Source organism: Chlorocebus sabaeus, chromosome 12, assembly GCF_047675955.1.
Source record: "Chlorocebus sabaeus isolate Y175 chromosome 12, mChlSab1.0.hap1, whole genome shotgun sequence".
In the NCBI taxonomy this organism is placed as follows: Eukaryota; Metazoa; Chordata; class Mammalia; order Primates; family Cercopithecidae; genus Chlorocebus; species Chlorocebus sabaeus.
In genome coordinates, this window is record NC_132915.1 from 107,159,587 (window position 1) to 107,174,933 (window position 15,347).

Here is a 15,347-nt window from a genome sequence, read left to right on the forward strand (position 1 = left end):
CAAACCAGCCCCATTGTCCCAGCTCAGGTCCCACGGATGTCAGTGAGTTCAGCCAAAACTGGCCAAGTCCGGGCCGGAGTAGCACAACCATCCTGCTACTCCGTGGCCTAAGCAGTGACAAATGGTCACTATTATTTTAAGCCACGAAGTTTTGGGTGGTTTGTTATGTAGCCAAAGCAAACTAATACAGCCCTCAATCAAACCATCACGTGCTGGTGAAGCCTGCTCTCCTCAACCCGGCTTTCTATGTGAGGAGCAGTACCACCCATCTACCCATCCATCTCATCTATTTTATTTATTTTGAGACAGGGTTTCACTACGTTGCCCAGGCTGGGTTTGAACTCCGGGGTTCAGGCGATTCTCCTGCCTCAGCCTCCTGAGGAGTGGGGACTACAGGTGAGTGCCACCACACCTGGTTATATTCCTTTTTAATCCTGGAACACAGAGGGCTGATCCAAGTCCCAGAGGGAGATTGGGATAAAAAGGTCAAAATGTGTTTGTCAGTTTTTTGCCAGACTGGTGATGGTCCCAAGGTGGCCACTCACATTTCCCATGCCTACCCCTGCCTCACCAGGACACCTCACAGTCTTTAAGGCCCCAGAGAACCAACCGTTCATAACCTCCCATCTATGTGTAAGGACCCGCAGAAGGGCAGGGGTCGTGATGCGCAGAACACATAGCTGAGGCACACGCTACCAAGGAATGGCCCTGTTCACGTGTTTCCAAGTAAAGAACAGCAGGGAGCAACTCACCGAGGGCACAGGCAAGCTGCCATGCCGGCTGAGAAAGGAGTTAGAGACGGACACACTGAGGCCCTGAGCGGCACTGCCGTCCTCGGGGGTGAAGGCCACTTTAGTTTGCTGGACACAGTAGGAGACAGAGGAGAAGGAAGAAGCAGCACAGGAGGCCTGCTGGACAGAGGGGAGGAGAGAGAAGGCAGGGAAGGAGGGAGAGAAGCAGAGAACAGTCAGGTCCGTGCAGGGAAAGGCCTTGGAGGTCGCTCTCCATATCCTCTCAGAGACATTCTGGAGAGGGACGGCTTCTAGTCCCAGTTCAGGGACTAAAACCAGCTGCCGAAGGCTATCTGCAGGAAAGGGCACCCTCCTTCACTTCCTTACTCCAGATCCTAAAATTTGTGCCCACTGGAAGCAGGTCGGGTGGAAGGAGGACGAGGTGGCTGGAGCCACACAGACCTGGGCTGACTCCGGGCTTGGAGCTGCTCCTCTGTGGGGAGTGGATCCATGTGTCATTAACACGTCTTCAAAACTCAGATGGGGCTCCGGCTGCCTGGGTTTGAGTCTGGATCCTGCCATTTCTCACGGGTTTGGTCTTGGGCACTACTTAAAGGTCTCTGTGCCTCAGGTTTTCCGTCTGTAAAATGGGGAGAACCCTGGCGCCTCCTGTACAGGGCTGTTGGGAGGATGAAATGGGATGATATGTGTGAAGCACCTGGAATCTTGCTTATCACACTGTATGTGGGCCAACAGGCATGTGTAATGAGCACCATTTTTGTCTGTGAAGTGTGGATTACGCTTCCTGCATCTGCATTTGAGAGGGTGCGACCAGCAGCTGGCAGGACTTGTCAGGTGGTATGCCTGGGTTGTCATTAGGATTGGGCCTGGCTCCCAGGTCTTCTGTTTCTAGCTGTGGGCTTGGATTAAGGTTTGCTGGCTCTGTCAGCCTCAATTTACTTACAATGGGGATGCCAGGAGCTGTGGCAGGGACCATGTAGAGCCAGATGAGACCCCCGGTGCTTACCCGGGGAGGTGTTCAACACAGATGTTCCTAACAGGCCTCCAGGGGCTGAGCTCACCACTGCCCTGCAGGCATGGTGGAACAGGTTCTGATTCCCCTCACTCACTAGGGGTGTCTCCCCAAATATTCAGAAGCCTGTGGACTCCACAGTATGGAGAAGATGCCCAAGGATGGCCAATGGGCCAAAAATATTTTCAGTAAATATGGCTCAGCAATGCCTGTTTCTTTTTGAGACAGGGTCTCACTATGTTGTCCAGGCTGGTCTTGAACTTCTGGGATCAAGTGATCCTCCACCTCAGCCTCCCAAGTAGCCGGAACTATAGGCATGTGCCACCACCACTCCTGGGTCTCGGCAATGGTTCTAACCAAACATTTTAGGCAAGGGGTCTCTAAATGAGGCATTTATGTTTCCAAGGTGGGACCCTTTTTGAAACATCTTCAAAGCAATTGAGACGCATATTCTCAATTGTGCCTGTGGGGTGGGCAGGGCAGGTGAGGATCTGAGACCCTGAAAATGGCACATGTGACACGGCTAACGAGTGGCAGGACTGGAATTCAGGACTCTCAACTCCAAGCTTGGCCTTTCCTCTACTGGACATGGCCTTCTCTGAAGGGGCTGAGTGTGGTTTTTGAGTGGAAACAAAACAGCTTGCTTGGTCAGCCAGAGCCCACTGAGTATAGGAAGCTCAGGGACTCCTGGGACTGGGCTGAGCCCCAGGTGATTATATGGAGTAATCCAGAGACATTTGTCCTCCAGTCTGCAGCTGCCTCCCAGAAGAATCAGACGGCCCTTCATGTCCTCTCACAATGGATAAAAGATGGCCCAGTGCACACTAGTCGCCTCCTGGTAGAAGCCACCAGACTGGCCAGCACACGAGCACAGCAAGCCAGGCAGCTCTGAACAAGCCTGGAGCTTCCTGTTGGGGAGCTTCCTCTTCCTGGGGAGCATGGCTGGACAAGAGGCTCAGATCCTCAAACCCAACTAGGGCCCTCCATGTTCATTAACTGGCAGCAAAGGGAGAAAGTTTGGAGGGATGCCACAGGCACCCCCAATGTGCCTACCTGCCCAATGCCTGGGCAGTTCCGGAGCCTCATGGAGTGCCCACGGTGGAACAGCCTGCCTTCTGTGCTGACCCGTGCTTCCTTATGTGCACGGGAGTCCTCAGCACAGGAGTGTTTTCTAGAAGAGGAAGGTGCCGTGTCTGAAACAGAGTGGCTCTGTTTAAAGCCATCCTCTGCTTCAATGGCGCTTGTTTCCCTTGGGCCCTCCCCGGCCAAGGCTGGGTTGTAAGTCACTCTACACAGTTAGGCCCATTATGCCAATCAAGTCCACAGATGGCCATGCACAGACCATGTCCTGTGCTTTGACTGAGTCCCTCCCTTCTGGGAGGTCTATGTTGAAGCCAAAGAAGACAGAAAAAAAATACAAGAGACTGTCAGCAGAGAGAGCAAACACCCTGAGTACAAGCCTGTCCCTGCTGCGTGGGCCTGCTGTGGAAAAGAAAGGTCCCTGCACCCCAGGGTGGGGAGGTGGTGGAGCGGGCACTGGGCTGCTGGTGAGCATCTCAGGAGGAAGTAAAAGCATCTGTGTGGGAGATGGTGCCTTCCACACCCAAAACCGGGGCCCTGCCACGGCACGGAGGAGGCTCGTTCTGGTTCCTAGAGACCTGCTAGGATCGGAAGTTCTAGTCACAAGGGAGGGTGTCACTCACCAGCTGCCGCTGCTTGGGGGGTAGGGCGGGCGGCGGGGCCAGCTCCTGCACAGAGTCCACCCCGCTGAAGGAGTCGCTGAAGCCGTATACCTCCATGAGGAGCTTGTTCTTCTGCTGGTAGATGTGCTCGTTCTGCGGCGTCTGGTAGAACATGGAGGGCTGTGGCTCCGAGTAGTCCTCCAGCAGCTGCATGTAGGCCAGCACTGTGAAACGGAGGGACAGAGCTGCAGCAAGGCTGGGGGCTGCTACATCAGGGAACCCCTCCCCACATTCTTCCCACAGCAGCTAGGGGGCTTTCCAGCGAAAGCACCTCAGGGAGGGACGAACAGAGGCGGAGCGCAGAGGCCTTTTTGGGCAGTGAAATCACACCCTGTCTTGATGCGCTAACGGAGGAGACATGTCCAGATTAGCAGACGCGCAACACCAATGGGGAACCCTAATGTGAACTCAGGACTCAAGCGACGGACTCAAGGGATGGCAAGTCTCAGCCACCTCCTGAGCAGGCACTTTCCCCTCAGGGCACGTCACAAGTGCCACGGGCACCTGCCAGGTGGAGCCGAGATTCAGATACCAAGAAAAAGTGGTGGCTCTGCAGTGCTAAATTTTGTACCTTCAAATAAGCACAAAGCCAGAGGCTTTTCTGCAAACCTCAACTAGTCAACAAATCAAGGAAGGCCAGACACTGAGCTGAGGAAGAGTCACAGAGGTAGGGAGTTTATTTCTTCCCTGAGCTGCACTGGGGGTCCAGGTATAGAGGAAATGCTCTCTCTCCAGGAGTGTCACTGAAGGAAAGGGTTCAAAGTCACCTTCTTTATTTAAAAGATTATGTAAGAATTTCTTACTAGCTCCAACAAGCACAGAGCAGAACTTGGTTGGAAAAGATGCACAGGAAGAGATGGTTCCCCCCTGAGGTCAGCTGCTGCTACTGAAAGGGCAGCTCGCAGCCCCTTGAGCTTGTCTTACACTTCCTTTTTTTTTTTTTGAGACTGAGTTTCACTCGTCGTCCAGGCTGGAGTGTAATGGTGTGATCTCGGCTCACTGCAACCTCCACCTCGTGGGTTTTAAGCCATCCTCCTGACTCAGTCTCCCAAGTAGCTGGGATTACAGGTGTGGACCACCACGTCCAGCTAATTTTTGTATTTTCAGTAGAGATAGGGTTGTGCCATGTTGGTCTGGCTGGTCTCAAACTCCTGACCTCAGGTGATCCACCTGGCTCGGTCTCCCAAAGTGACGGGATTACAGGCGTGAGCCACTGCGCCTAGCCCCACACTTCCTCTTTAATGCTGCACAGCCATCGTCACCAGGCTCCAGAGGAAGAGGCAAGCCTAGGAAGGTGATCCCAAGCACCCACAAACTGCTCCCTAAAAAGACTAAACGTGGCCGGGCACAGTGGCTCATGCCTATAATCCCAGTGCTTTGGGAGGCTGAGGCAGGAGGGTCACTTGAGGCTAGTTCGACACCAGTCTGGGCAACAGAGTGAGACTCCCATCTCTAAAAAGAAAAAAGAAAAGAAAAAAATTAGCAATGGTGGTATGTGCCTATGGTCCCAGCTATTCAAGAGGCTGAGGTGGGAGGATCCCTTGAACCCAGTTCAAGGCTGCAGTGAACTATGGAAAAAAGAAAAAGACTAAACACAAACACCTCTGCCTGACTTTTCTGTGAAACTGTGATCTCTTCAGGAGGTCTTTCTGAACTCTTGATGATGAAGCCCTTGTAGAGACCTGCTAGCCAAGCATAGGGAATAGCAGTGACATTCTCAGCCTTCTAGAAATGAGGAGGACCCGGTCCATTTCAAAAGCAGCCCAGTGGCAGCCCAGAGGCCAGGCAGCCAGCACTGCTGGGAAGGCTCAGCCGCCAGTGCTCAGGGCCTGGGACTGTGGGGATTTCAGGTGCCGGACAGTGATCACAAGGCTCGTCTGGTGCAAGGGACCCATGGGGTTGCCCCTGGCAAGAGGGGCTGGGGACCCTCATGATATCAGTGCATCCCAAATGATGAGGATACGTTGTGACATCGGGACTGAGCGTGTGTGAACTCAGGCCAGTGTCAGCCATGCGGCCAGGGTGATGATTCTTTCCTTCTTTCCCTCAAAGCAATTTTGAGGCATTTTCCACAAGGTCACCTGAGGGTCCCCTCGGGGAGTGAAGAGCAGACTGGGGACTAGGACTGAGGCTCAGGGTACCTAAGTTTGGGGCTCTTTCACAGAGTATGGAGAAGACCACCCCCTGCATAGGGGTCAACACTGAAAACTGGATGGGATCTCAAGGAAAGAGGGCTGAATCCCTTCCTCCTCGGCTTGGGAGGAAGTGTAACAGGCTTGGTCAACTCAGGTCAGGCTCTCAGTCCCAGATCCGTGCCCCACTTGCTTGTTGATCTTGGGCAATACTCAGTTCTTCTAAGCTCCAGTTTCTCTACCTATGAAACTGGAGCTAATAGGGCCTGCCTTGCAGGTGGCTGTCATGATGACCTTCGACAGGGCGTGTGAAGCTTTAGCTCAGGGCACGCCATGGCTGCAGCTCAGGAGTTTTTTAGAGGTTTGCAGGCTCCAGTGCTGGAGACACTGATGAATGGGTTAAAGCCTCAAAATGGTGGCCTAAATTACTGGGGATTTTCAGCCACTTGAGACTGTTTGAAAGGAAACACTGGCTACCCCTCCCTTTCCTTCTCCCCTCTACAGACCCTGCATGAGGACCGCCGCCCACACTTGTTCTAGGAGCTGGAAGGGTAAGGCTCTCTGGCGTCTGCTGCAGTTTGTAAGGATGCCATCCTGCCCAGTGTCTGAGCTCAGAGGACCCCTCCCCTAGGGAAGGAAAGGGGGTGAGCCTGAGTGGCATGTAGCCCAAGATAACAGGGGTGGAGGGGGAGGCCAACAGCTCTTTCAACACTTGTCCACGCAGAGGGAGGGGAAGAGAAGGAAATGCTTCTGGCACTGCCATTGCACACCCCTCTGCGGGAGCCCTGGTTTCTGATGAGCGAATATACACGACAGATGGGGATGACATCATTAGTCCCACAGAGCCAGCTCTCCCTCTAGCTGGGGGACCACTGCTGAGGCCATCACACAAGCTGGGCAACACCCACTGAGGAGCTGGGGATACATGACACCATCTCAGCCGCAGCCTTCTGGAGACCATGCAGCCGGCCCTCAGGGCGATCCTTGCTGGATTGAACCAAGCCAGGTCTTCCCTTCTTTGAGAATGGGGCCCAGCTCTAAGCTGGGCTCAGATGCTCTCATTTGGGAATTTGGAGTAGAGATTCCATTTCTAGTTCATAGAAGTTCTCTGTTGGATATGTCAACTGAGGCCAGGGAAGCCTGAGGCTGTGGGGCTAACGTGACCACACACATTGAAATGGTGACAGCTGCGCTGCCAAGAAAATCGAAGCAGAACTATGCTAGTGAAGTGGGGAGAGGGCAGGGACAGAGAGGGCCAGGCAACTCCCAGAAGTGTGGGGCAGTTAGGGGAGCTAGGAGAAAACAATTTCCAGGAGAACTCTCCTTATTACTTTTATGGCAGATTTACAGTTGGAAAATATTCAAAACTTCAGCTCCACCCCTGGGCTCCAGTAACATCATATATTAAAATATTTGGTCCAAGAAGTGTCCTCAATTACTCCTGCTGGGCAACCTCAGCTCCCATGTCATTCTGGGAGCATGAACAGAGACAGCGTGCTCTAGACAGGATCCTTAGACAATCACTCTGTGGGCACTAGGTAAGTTCTGCTGAAATTCAAATATCCACCTCGCTCTACGCAGATGTTGCTGCAATGCTGTCCTGCATGCCAGGACACTTGTTCCCCTCTGTCACTGTGATCAGGCCAGAAGGTCAACTGCTGCCATCTAAAGAGGAGAAGCCCTCGGGCTACGTGGAGAACCGGCCTGAGACTGTACGGAAACTGTAAAGGAGAGATCAGCTGATCAGGCTTTAAAAACGATCACCTGTAATGAGAAAACCTGGCTCCCAGGAGTGTCCACATACCTGGCTGGCCTATCTTTTATGAAATAATGAGGCCACTGATTTGCTTCTGGTCTAATGCTGAAAGAAAACACACTGCCATTTCAGGTTATAAAATGCACTTCCTGACAACAGTGCAACAAAAGCTTACTGTGTTTGTTTTTCTTCTCTGGTAGAGGAGGTGGTTTTTCTGGGTCACCCGTTGATTCAGGAGCAGTAAAATCACCCACAAATTCGACAGGGGCTGAGGAACCTCCATGCTGAAAGGGGAGAATAGCAGCAAAGGGTGCGTAGGGGACGGACTGGATTGGGGCCGTGCTCTGCAGGTCCTCCCCAGAGATGTTGTCGTACTGCGAGGGATGCCGCTCGTAGGACACCCTGCAGCCAGAGCTGTCCGCCGTCTGGGAGGCTGCACTCCTGCGCTTCTTCTCGGGGAGAGCAGGCGGCGTAACTGTCTGCTGCCCTGGGGCCAGAGGTCCGTCTGGCTGGGGATGGCTGCCAAGAGGCAGCTGGAAAGGATGGCCAACAAATGGAGACCCAGACTCCCCCAAAGACTCTGGCAACGGGCTAAGGTTCCAGGCCGTCTGCTGAGGTATCTGGTCTGCGTTAGAGAGGTCTTGCTGGAGGAATTCATAGTCGGGATCATAGTGGTCTGCAGTTACAACAGGGAAAAAAAAGACCCGTTAGCCAGAGGCCCTGCAGGAGCAGCCAGCCCCCGCTGCCCACCTCTCGCCGGCTTGCTCACGGGTGTGTGACAAAGACATGTCTCCAGGGTTTCCTTTATATTTACATGTTATATTCTTCATTCTCCCTGATTATAAAAGCAAACCAGATGGGAATATGGCTGTTTGCTATACTTTTCTCATTTTTTAATTTCTTACTTAAAAAAAAGAAAAATACACAACCATTACAGAAACCGTGGCAAATTACATCAAGAAAATAAAAATCACCCACAACCCCGTAATCTAACTGTATTTTCTATTTACATTTTGATGTATTTCCTTAAATGCCTTTTTTGCCTCTAGGATTCCTTTTTGAAAAAGTCCAGCTGCGGGCCGCGCGGTGGCTCACGCCTATAATTCCAGCACTTTGCGAGGCCGAGGCAGGCCGATCACTTGAGGTCAGGAGTTCAAGACCAGCCTGGCCAATGCAGCGAAACCCCGTCTCCACTAAAAATACAAAAATTGGCTGGGCGTAGTGGCTCACGACTGTAATCCCAGCACTTATTGAGGCTGATGTGGGCTGATCACTAGAGGCCAGGAGTTCAAGACCAGCCTGGCCAATGTGATGAAACCATTTTCTCTACTAAAAATACGAAAATTGGCTGGGCGCGGTGGCCCACGCCTGTAATCCCAGCACTTTGGGAGGCTGAGGCGGGCGGATCACCTGAGGTCAGGAGTTCAAGACCAGCCTGGCCAACATGGTGAAACCCCGCCTCTACTAAAAATACAAAAAAATTACCCAGACGTGGTGGTGCACACCTGTAGTCCCAGCTACTTGGGAGGCTGAGGCAGGAGAATCACTTGAACCTGGGAGGCAGAGGTTGCAGTAAGCCCAGTGTCACTGCACTCCAGCCTGGGTGACAGAGTGAGGCTCTGTCTCAAAAAAAAAAATTGAGAATACTATGAAAATATGTAAATGGCCCTGTACTTTTTCCAGTTATCAATATATTATGAGCAATTTTTAATAGCTACAGATTATTCCAGCAAATGAATGTACCATCATTCACCTGATTTCCTACCAATGAAATCTTGCTATTAATCGCTGATTATGCTCCTAGGATACAGTCTCAGAAGTGAAAATATCTAGTTCACAGGATACAAACAGCTTCCTGCTCTCTAAGCCCCCTGCCCAGCAGACGGGAGGGGCCCGCGCAGCACACATTCAGCGCTGACTAACGAGAAGGCTGGCTCGTGTGGCTCCTTCCCCTTCAGCCTCTGTCAAGTGTTGTCAGGACCCCCACCCCTTCATTTAAAGCTCTCAACACAAATGGCTCTTAATTTTGGTAAAGAGAGTCAAATTACCCACTGACAGATGAACTAACAACAGTTACCGCTTGAATATCTAGGCTGTGGTTTTAGGTTGTGATTTCATTTACATGCTCAACTTCCTAGGGAGGCAGATACTGTTATCCTTATTTTGCAGATGAGGAAGCTGAGGCTCAGATTTTAAGCAAGTTGGCCAAAGTCACGTAGTCAATGATCGCATGACCTGGGACTCCCACCCAGGACTGTATGGCCCCAGAGAAGCCACCAAGACAGGATGGAACAGGAGGATGCTGGCGGCTCACCTAGTGTTTCACAGCTTGTGTTCCGGGAGCACTGCCCACTGTCCCTGTCCAGAGAGGACAGCTGCTCGTCTGACTTGCTGAGCTTGCCTATGCTGCTGCAGGGGGAGAGGCGGGGCGACTCTCCACCATATGAGTGGCTGCCTCCTGACAGTCGCCTCTGTGCATAACAGTCAACGTCAAAATCCTCAAACGGAAAAAGAAAAACAAAGCCAAGTCACTTCTGAGAAACGGTGGCAGAGACCAGGGGTGAGGCAACCGGTGCATTTACTTAGAGAAGGAAATACTGCCAGGCAAACTCAAAAACCACCTCTGACGTCAGCAACTGAAGGACACATACAGCAGAGAAGCAGCCGTCTGGAGTTGGTGGGGGGTGTGACCAGGGAGGGCTCTGGGGCTGGGCTCACCTATCCCCAGGAGACGCCCTTTGGCTCTGGCCTCCCTGCCCTGACCCTTATCCCCATATGGGAATTTGGATCATGTCCTGGAATGGGAGGGATGGGTACAAGGTCTCACATCCCTCGATGTGACAAAACACCAGCGACTGAAGACCATGGGTTTCTTTCAGCTTCAGGAGCAAATCCCTGAGCCCCCCACCCCCTCCCTGCCTTCCCAAGAAGTGAACTCGAGCTGCATTACCTGCCTATTGATTCCAACAGGCAAACTGGAGCCACTGGTGGCTCGGCTCATGGGGGCCACCACAGCCACTCGGGTAGGGGACGGTGCCGACTGTCTTTTCTTGGGTGGCAATGCTGGTGGAGGACTGAAACAGACCGAAATGTCCAGGCAGACCAAACCACACTCACCAAAGCTCTTCAGCGTGATATTGGGGTACAGGATGTGGGGCTCTTTCATTACTAGACTCTCCACACCCAGTGTTCACACTTCAACTCCTGCCTACTCCCCTCCGCCAAAATAAAACCTGTAAATACCAAATGAACGAAAAAGAACAACCCTTTCTTTTTCTTTCATAATAAATCATACCAGGTCTCCCTGGGCTGAGGGCACAAGGAGGCCTTCAGGAGAGCTCGGGGTGGCCAGAGAGGGCTGGGCGGGGTGGGGACAGCTCCAGAGTCAGCCTCCCAAGGGGGGCCAAGCCCCCAGCACTGAGGGGAAAGGGCCCGAGCCCTGCCTTCCTCCCTTTCTTGCTCATTCTGCCATGGGAGGCACTGGACAAACAGGAAGGTAATTACCTATTATCAACCACCCGAATGCCAGGCAGAGGGGGCTTGGGGGGCGCGACCTCTTCATCTGTGGCGTCTGGGAGGAGCTCAGTTGACTGTGACATCCCGGTCGTCTTGTTTAGGATTTCTACCTCGCGGTCTGTCAGGGGGAGCTCTGCTGGGCTGCAGAATTGGGAAGAACTTGGGGTTACAGAAGGTCAAAGACGGGAGGAGCACATACAGGCCCTGAGAGGGTGAGGATGTGACTGGGTAGAACATGGTGGGTGAGGTGGGGCTGAGGAGCCAGCTCCCTGGATACAGAGCCCTGGGGTTCTGGTTTGGTTGCTAAGGAGCTACTGAAGCTTGGCTGTGCCCCCAACTTTGCACCTCAGTTTCCTCATCTGAAGATGATCTAAGGGCTCTCTAAAATGCTCCAGGCCGGGCACAGTGGTTCACACCTATAATCAGGCCAAGGCGGCAAATCACTTGAGGTTAGGAGTTTGAGACCAGCTTGGCCAACATGGAATACAAAAATTAGCCGAGCGTGGTGGCGTGCACCTGTAGTCCCAGCTACTTGAAAGGCTGAGGCAGGAGAATCACTCTAACCTGAGAGGAGGAGGTTGCAATGAGCCCAGATCGTACCACTGGACTCCAGCCTGAGCAACAGAGACTCATCTCAAAAACAAAACAAAGGTCCAAATTTATGTTTTATATTTTTACCAGGAGCTTGGAGTAGAGATGAATATAAACCCTTACAACCATCGATGTCATCCTCAGTTTACTCTGGATTAAGCAAGAGTGCGCTCAAGTCAAATCCCCCAAACCCAAGCCCTTAAAAGTTCTTTGTAATTATGAAACGAAGATGCCCAGGAAAAGCACTGGTATGTGCCACTGGATGCGCTCACACATGATCCTTGGAAACAGTCACGCTGGAGAGTAAACTTGAGATGGGCAATACTTCAAGCCTGTGTGAAATACACACACAATGCTAACCACTGAAAAAGTAATATGGGCCTCCAGCAGCCCACCCTCATGCTGCCCACCCCCCAGGCCCTATCCTCGTCAAATGTAGAGACTTTGCCACTGAGTGTGACCCCCGCGACAGGAGGGTTAATCAGCACCTACCCATCAGGCTTGCCAGCAGGGGAACTGGGCTTCACGGGGCTTGTTGGAGACGGACGTCCCTGCTTCTCGACGGTGAGCCTGACCAGCTCCTACCCCCACAAGAAAAAGGCAATGAGCAAAGCTCCCGTCACCACTGAGTTTCCACAAGAAGGCAGGCAGGTGCGGTCTGTCCTCTGCTGCTGAGTCTCATTTCTGTGCCTACAGATTCTCCACGCACCATAAACGCAAGAATCACTTGCCTTAGGTAATCTGCATGACTTCCCAAATGTCCCCGGCCCTCCAAAAATACCTTCATGGCATGTCAAGAAGTTTCAAATGCGTAAAGGCACTTCCTCTTGGAAGGGGAAATGGCAAACCCCAGAGTCTCAAAATGATTGTTTATCACACAAATTAAAATACCCGGCAGAACAGATTCCCAGTCAGTTTGTTGGGGAATGACTCTGTTTCTAGTTCTCTAAAGTCATTAGATCGTGTGGCACTGGGTGGCTTCCCAAGGCGAGCTGGCCACAGGTGTGGTGGAGCAGCTAGCTGGTGGGGGTGGGTGGGGGCTGGTTGGGATCCTTGTCAATGGAGAAGGAGTTAAGGGGAGATAACCCAGTAAAAAAATCACTTTAGAACCATTAACTGAGAAAAAAGAAAAGAAAAATAGCCTTTTTCAAATCATAGCAAAAGAAAAAAAAAGGGAAGACCTAAGGGCCCATGTGGTTTTTAAAAAAAGATTAGAATGCATTTTCTCCCAGTTTGATGAGTTTTGACAACCGTATATACCCAAGTAAGTGCCACTAAAAACACAAAGAACATTTCCAGCCAATCTGCCCTGCCCCAACCGTTTTTGAACTTCTATTATCATAGATTACTTTTGCCTGTCCTAGAACTTTATATAAATGCAACCATATCATATATACACTTTTGTGTCCACTTTCTTTTTAAAAACAGCTTTATGGATATATAATTCATATGCCATCAAATTCACCCATTTAAAGTGTACAATTCAGTGGTTTTTAGTCTGTTCACAGAGTTGTGTGACCATCAGTACAATCAATTTTAGGAATTCTCATCACCCCAAAAGGAAACTCCACATTCCCCTCGACCCCCAGCCCCTGGCAGCCACCAATCCACTTCCTGTCCACACATCTTTGCCTGCTCCGTCCCCCAAGCTCAGTGTCAACAGCTGTGCTTCGTGTGCGCGAGGCGCCTGCTGCTTGCTGCCAGCAGTGTTCCCATGAGTGGATGCATCACAACTTCTCCCCCCGCCTTCCTGTCGATGGACATCTGGCCAGGGCCTACGTGTTTCAGCAGGAAGCTGTTTCCAAGTTATAGAGGAGGTGGCAGCGGATGCCAGTGGGCAACACAGTAACCAGAGACCCTGAACCAGTGGCTGCCAAGCCTCTCCAGACTCAAAAACACCACACACAAAAACGGCAGTATATGCTGCAAATAAGTCAGAGTCAGTTACCATCCTTCCCAGTGCAAGGGTTCTTTCGAAAACACAAAAACTAGAAGGTGAACACGCCAAAAAAAAAATCAAACAAGTAAGTCACAGATACCAATGGTCAATAATCGTAAGACATTCATCACTTTGGATGGTAATAAAATAGAAACTTCCAGATATAGTAGGTGGGAGCACTGCTTCAGACAGCCTCTCTAGAGGTATGACTTATCAGTATATATCAAAAGCCTTAAACATTTGCATTATGAGAATTTTGCACCAGGTGCAGTGGCTCATGCCTATAATCCTAGCACTTTGGGAGGCTGAGGCAGAAGGATGGCTTGAGCCCAGGGGTTCAAGGCTGCAGTGAACTGTAATCACACTCCAGCCTAGGTGAGAGATTAAGACTCCGTCTCTTAAAAAAAGAATCTTGCCCAAGAAAAATGTCATGAATGTGTGCAAAAATTAAACCACAAAAGATGGTCATCACAGAGTATACATAAGATTGTGGCCGGGCGCGGTGGCTCAAGCCTGTAATCCCAGCACTTTGGGAGGCCGAGACGGGCGGATCACGAGGTCAGGAGATCGAGACCATCCTGGCTAACACGGTGAAACCCCGTCTCCACTAAAAAATACAAAAAACTAGCCGGGCGAGGTGGCGGGCGCCTGCAGTCCCAGCTACTCGGGAGGCTGAGGCAGGAGAATGGCGGGAACCAGGGAGGCGGAGCTTGCAGTGAGCTGAGATCCGGCCACTGCACTCCAGCCTGGGCGACAGAGCGAGACTCCGTCTCAAAAAAAAAAAAAAAAAAAAAAAAAAGATTGTGTATCATTAATGTGATAATTTTGAATAGTTCAATATCCCACAATTAAATATTTGATAATATATACTGATTACATAAGTCATGATAGAACCAGACAATGGGCCAACCATTACATTGTTATTAAAAACAAAGTCACAACAAGAATATGCGCTGTATCATGGAAAGACGCTATAATACATTAAGTGGAAAAATAGTTCTAGGTGATATGCTGGTATATATTGCACGTTTTGTAAACAAAGCCAAATCAAGAATATATATAATACAAAAAATATGGCTATGAAACACCCCTTTATTTTGTTCTTTTTCTATTTTCTAAATTTTCTGAAATGAACATATATTACTTCCGAAATAATAATTAAACAAGCAAACCACCCCCCAAAACTAAATGCATCTATCAAACTCTTGGGCTTAAGTGATCCTCCTGTTTTGGCCTCCCAAAGTGTTGGGATTACAGGTGTGAGCCACCATGCCCAGCCAGGCATATCCACAGACACAGGTTCAGTGTTACCCTACTCTGTGACAGTTGTTACCCCATTCAGACGTCTATTCTTGAAGAACTGTGGAGAAGCAAAATCTCTAAGAGCCAAGTACTAGCAAGAAAGGAGAACCTTAATACTTAGATGTTAGCATAATTTAGAAGTTAATATTTAAGGAGCAGTCATCTAGCTGGTGATTGATTACAAACAGGACAAGATAGAGGACGAGAGACTACACAATCAGGGAAGAGAGCAATTAGGACTGATGCAGCTCCCCTGCACCCTATCACCTGGAGGAGCGGGGATGGTGGGAGACGCAGCTCTTCCTAAAAGCACAACGCCAGGCCCCAAAGAAGAGCATCACGGCCTTAGAGGGAGTTAAAGAGCACCAGAACACAGTGCCCTGGACACCCCACTTTCAGATTCACTCTTCTTTACAAGCAGGGCAAAAGGAAGAGAAAGAAGTCTGTGTTGTTTGCATCTGTTGATACAGGAAAACATTCCCGACTCTTCATTGATTCATGAGCAATTATAATTAGATCGTCATCTTTCTGGAGAGGCAGCTGTAAACTCAACTAATGAACGATGGCAAAAGAATCCTGGAATGACAGGCACACATGTGCAGGCA

The 15,347-nt window shown here is 50.7% G+C and overlaps 1 protein-coding gene and 1 long non-coding RNA gene across 6 annotated transcripts in view; both read right to left on the minus strand.

Annotated features, from left to right (window-relative positions):
- Nucleotides 1–15,347, minus strand: part of RAPGEF1 (Rap guanine nucleotide exchange factor 1) — a 158,570-nt gene that overhangs the window by 42,252 nt on the left and 100,971 nt on the right. For 3 of the 5 annotated variants that reach the window (XM_037994052.2, XM_008005890.3, XM_008005889.3), the window contains 6 exons: nucleotides 11,994–12,082; nucleotides 10,899–11,051; nucleotides 10,345–10,468; nucleotides 9,709–9,892; nucleotides 7,570–8,070; nucleotides 3,468–3,670 (listed from right to left, as the gene is read on the minus strand). In XM_037994052.2, the coding sequence (XP_037849980.1) occupies nucleotides 3,468–3,670; nucleotides 7,570–8,070; nucleotides 9,709–9,892; nucleotides 10,345–10,468; nucleotides 10,899–11,051; nucleotides 11,994–12,082 (1,254 nt within the window). Of the gene's footprint in view, nucleotides 1–752; nucleotides 912–3,467; nucleotides 3,671–7,569; nucleotides 8,071–9,708; nucleotides 9,893–10,344; nucleotides 10,469–10,898; nucleotides 11,052–11,993; nucleotides 12,083–15,347 lie in introns of all 5 variants that reach the window. The other 2 variants (XM_037994051.2, XM_008005881.3) reach the window with 1 other exon arrangement.
- On the minus strand, nucleotides 4,405–7,563 carry LOC140712996 (uncharacterized). Its single transcript, XR_012094895.1, has 2 exons — nucleotides 7,443–7,563; nucleotides 4,405–7,359 (listed from the first exon to the last, which is right to left on the minus strand). It is a non-coding gene; the product is annotated as an uncharacterized lncRNA (long non-coding RNA).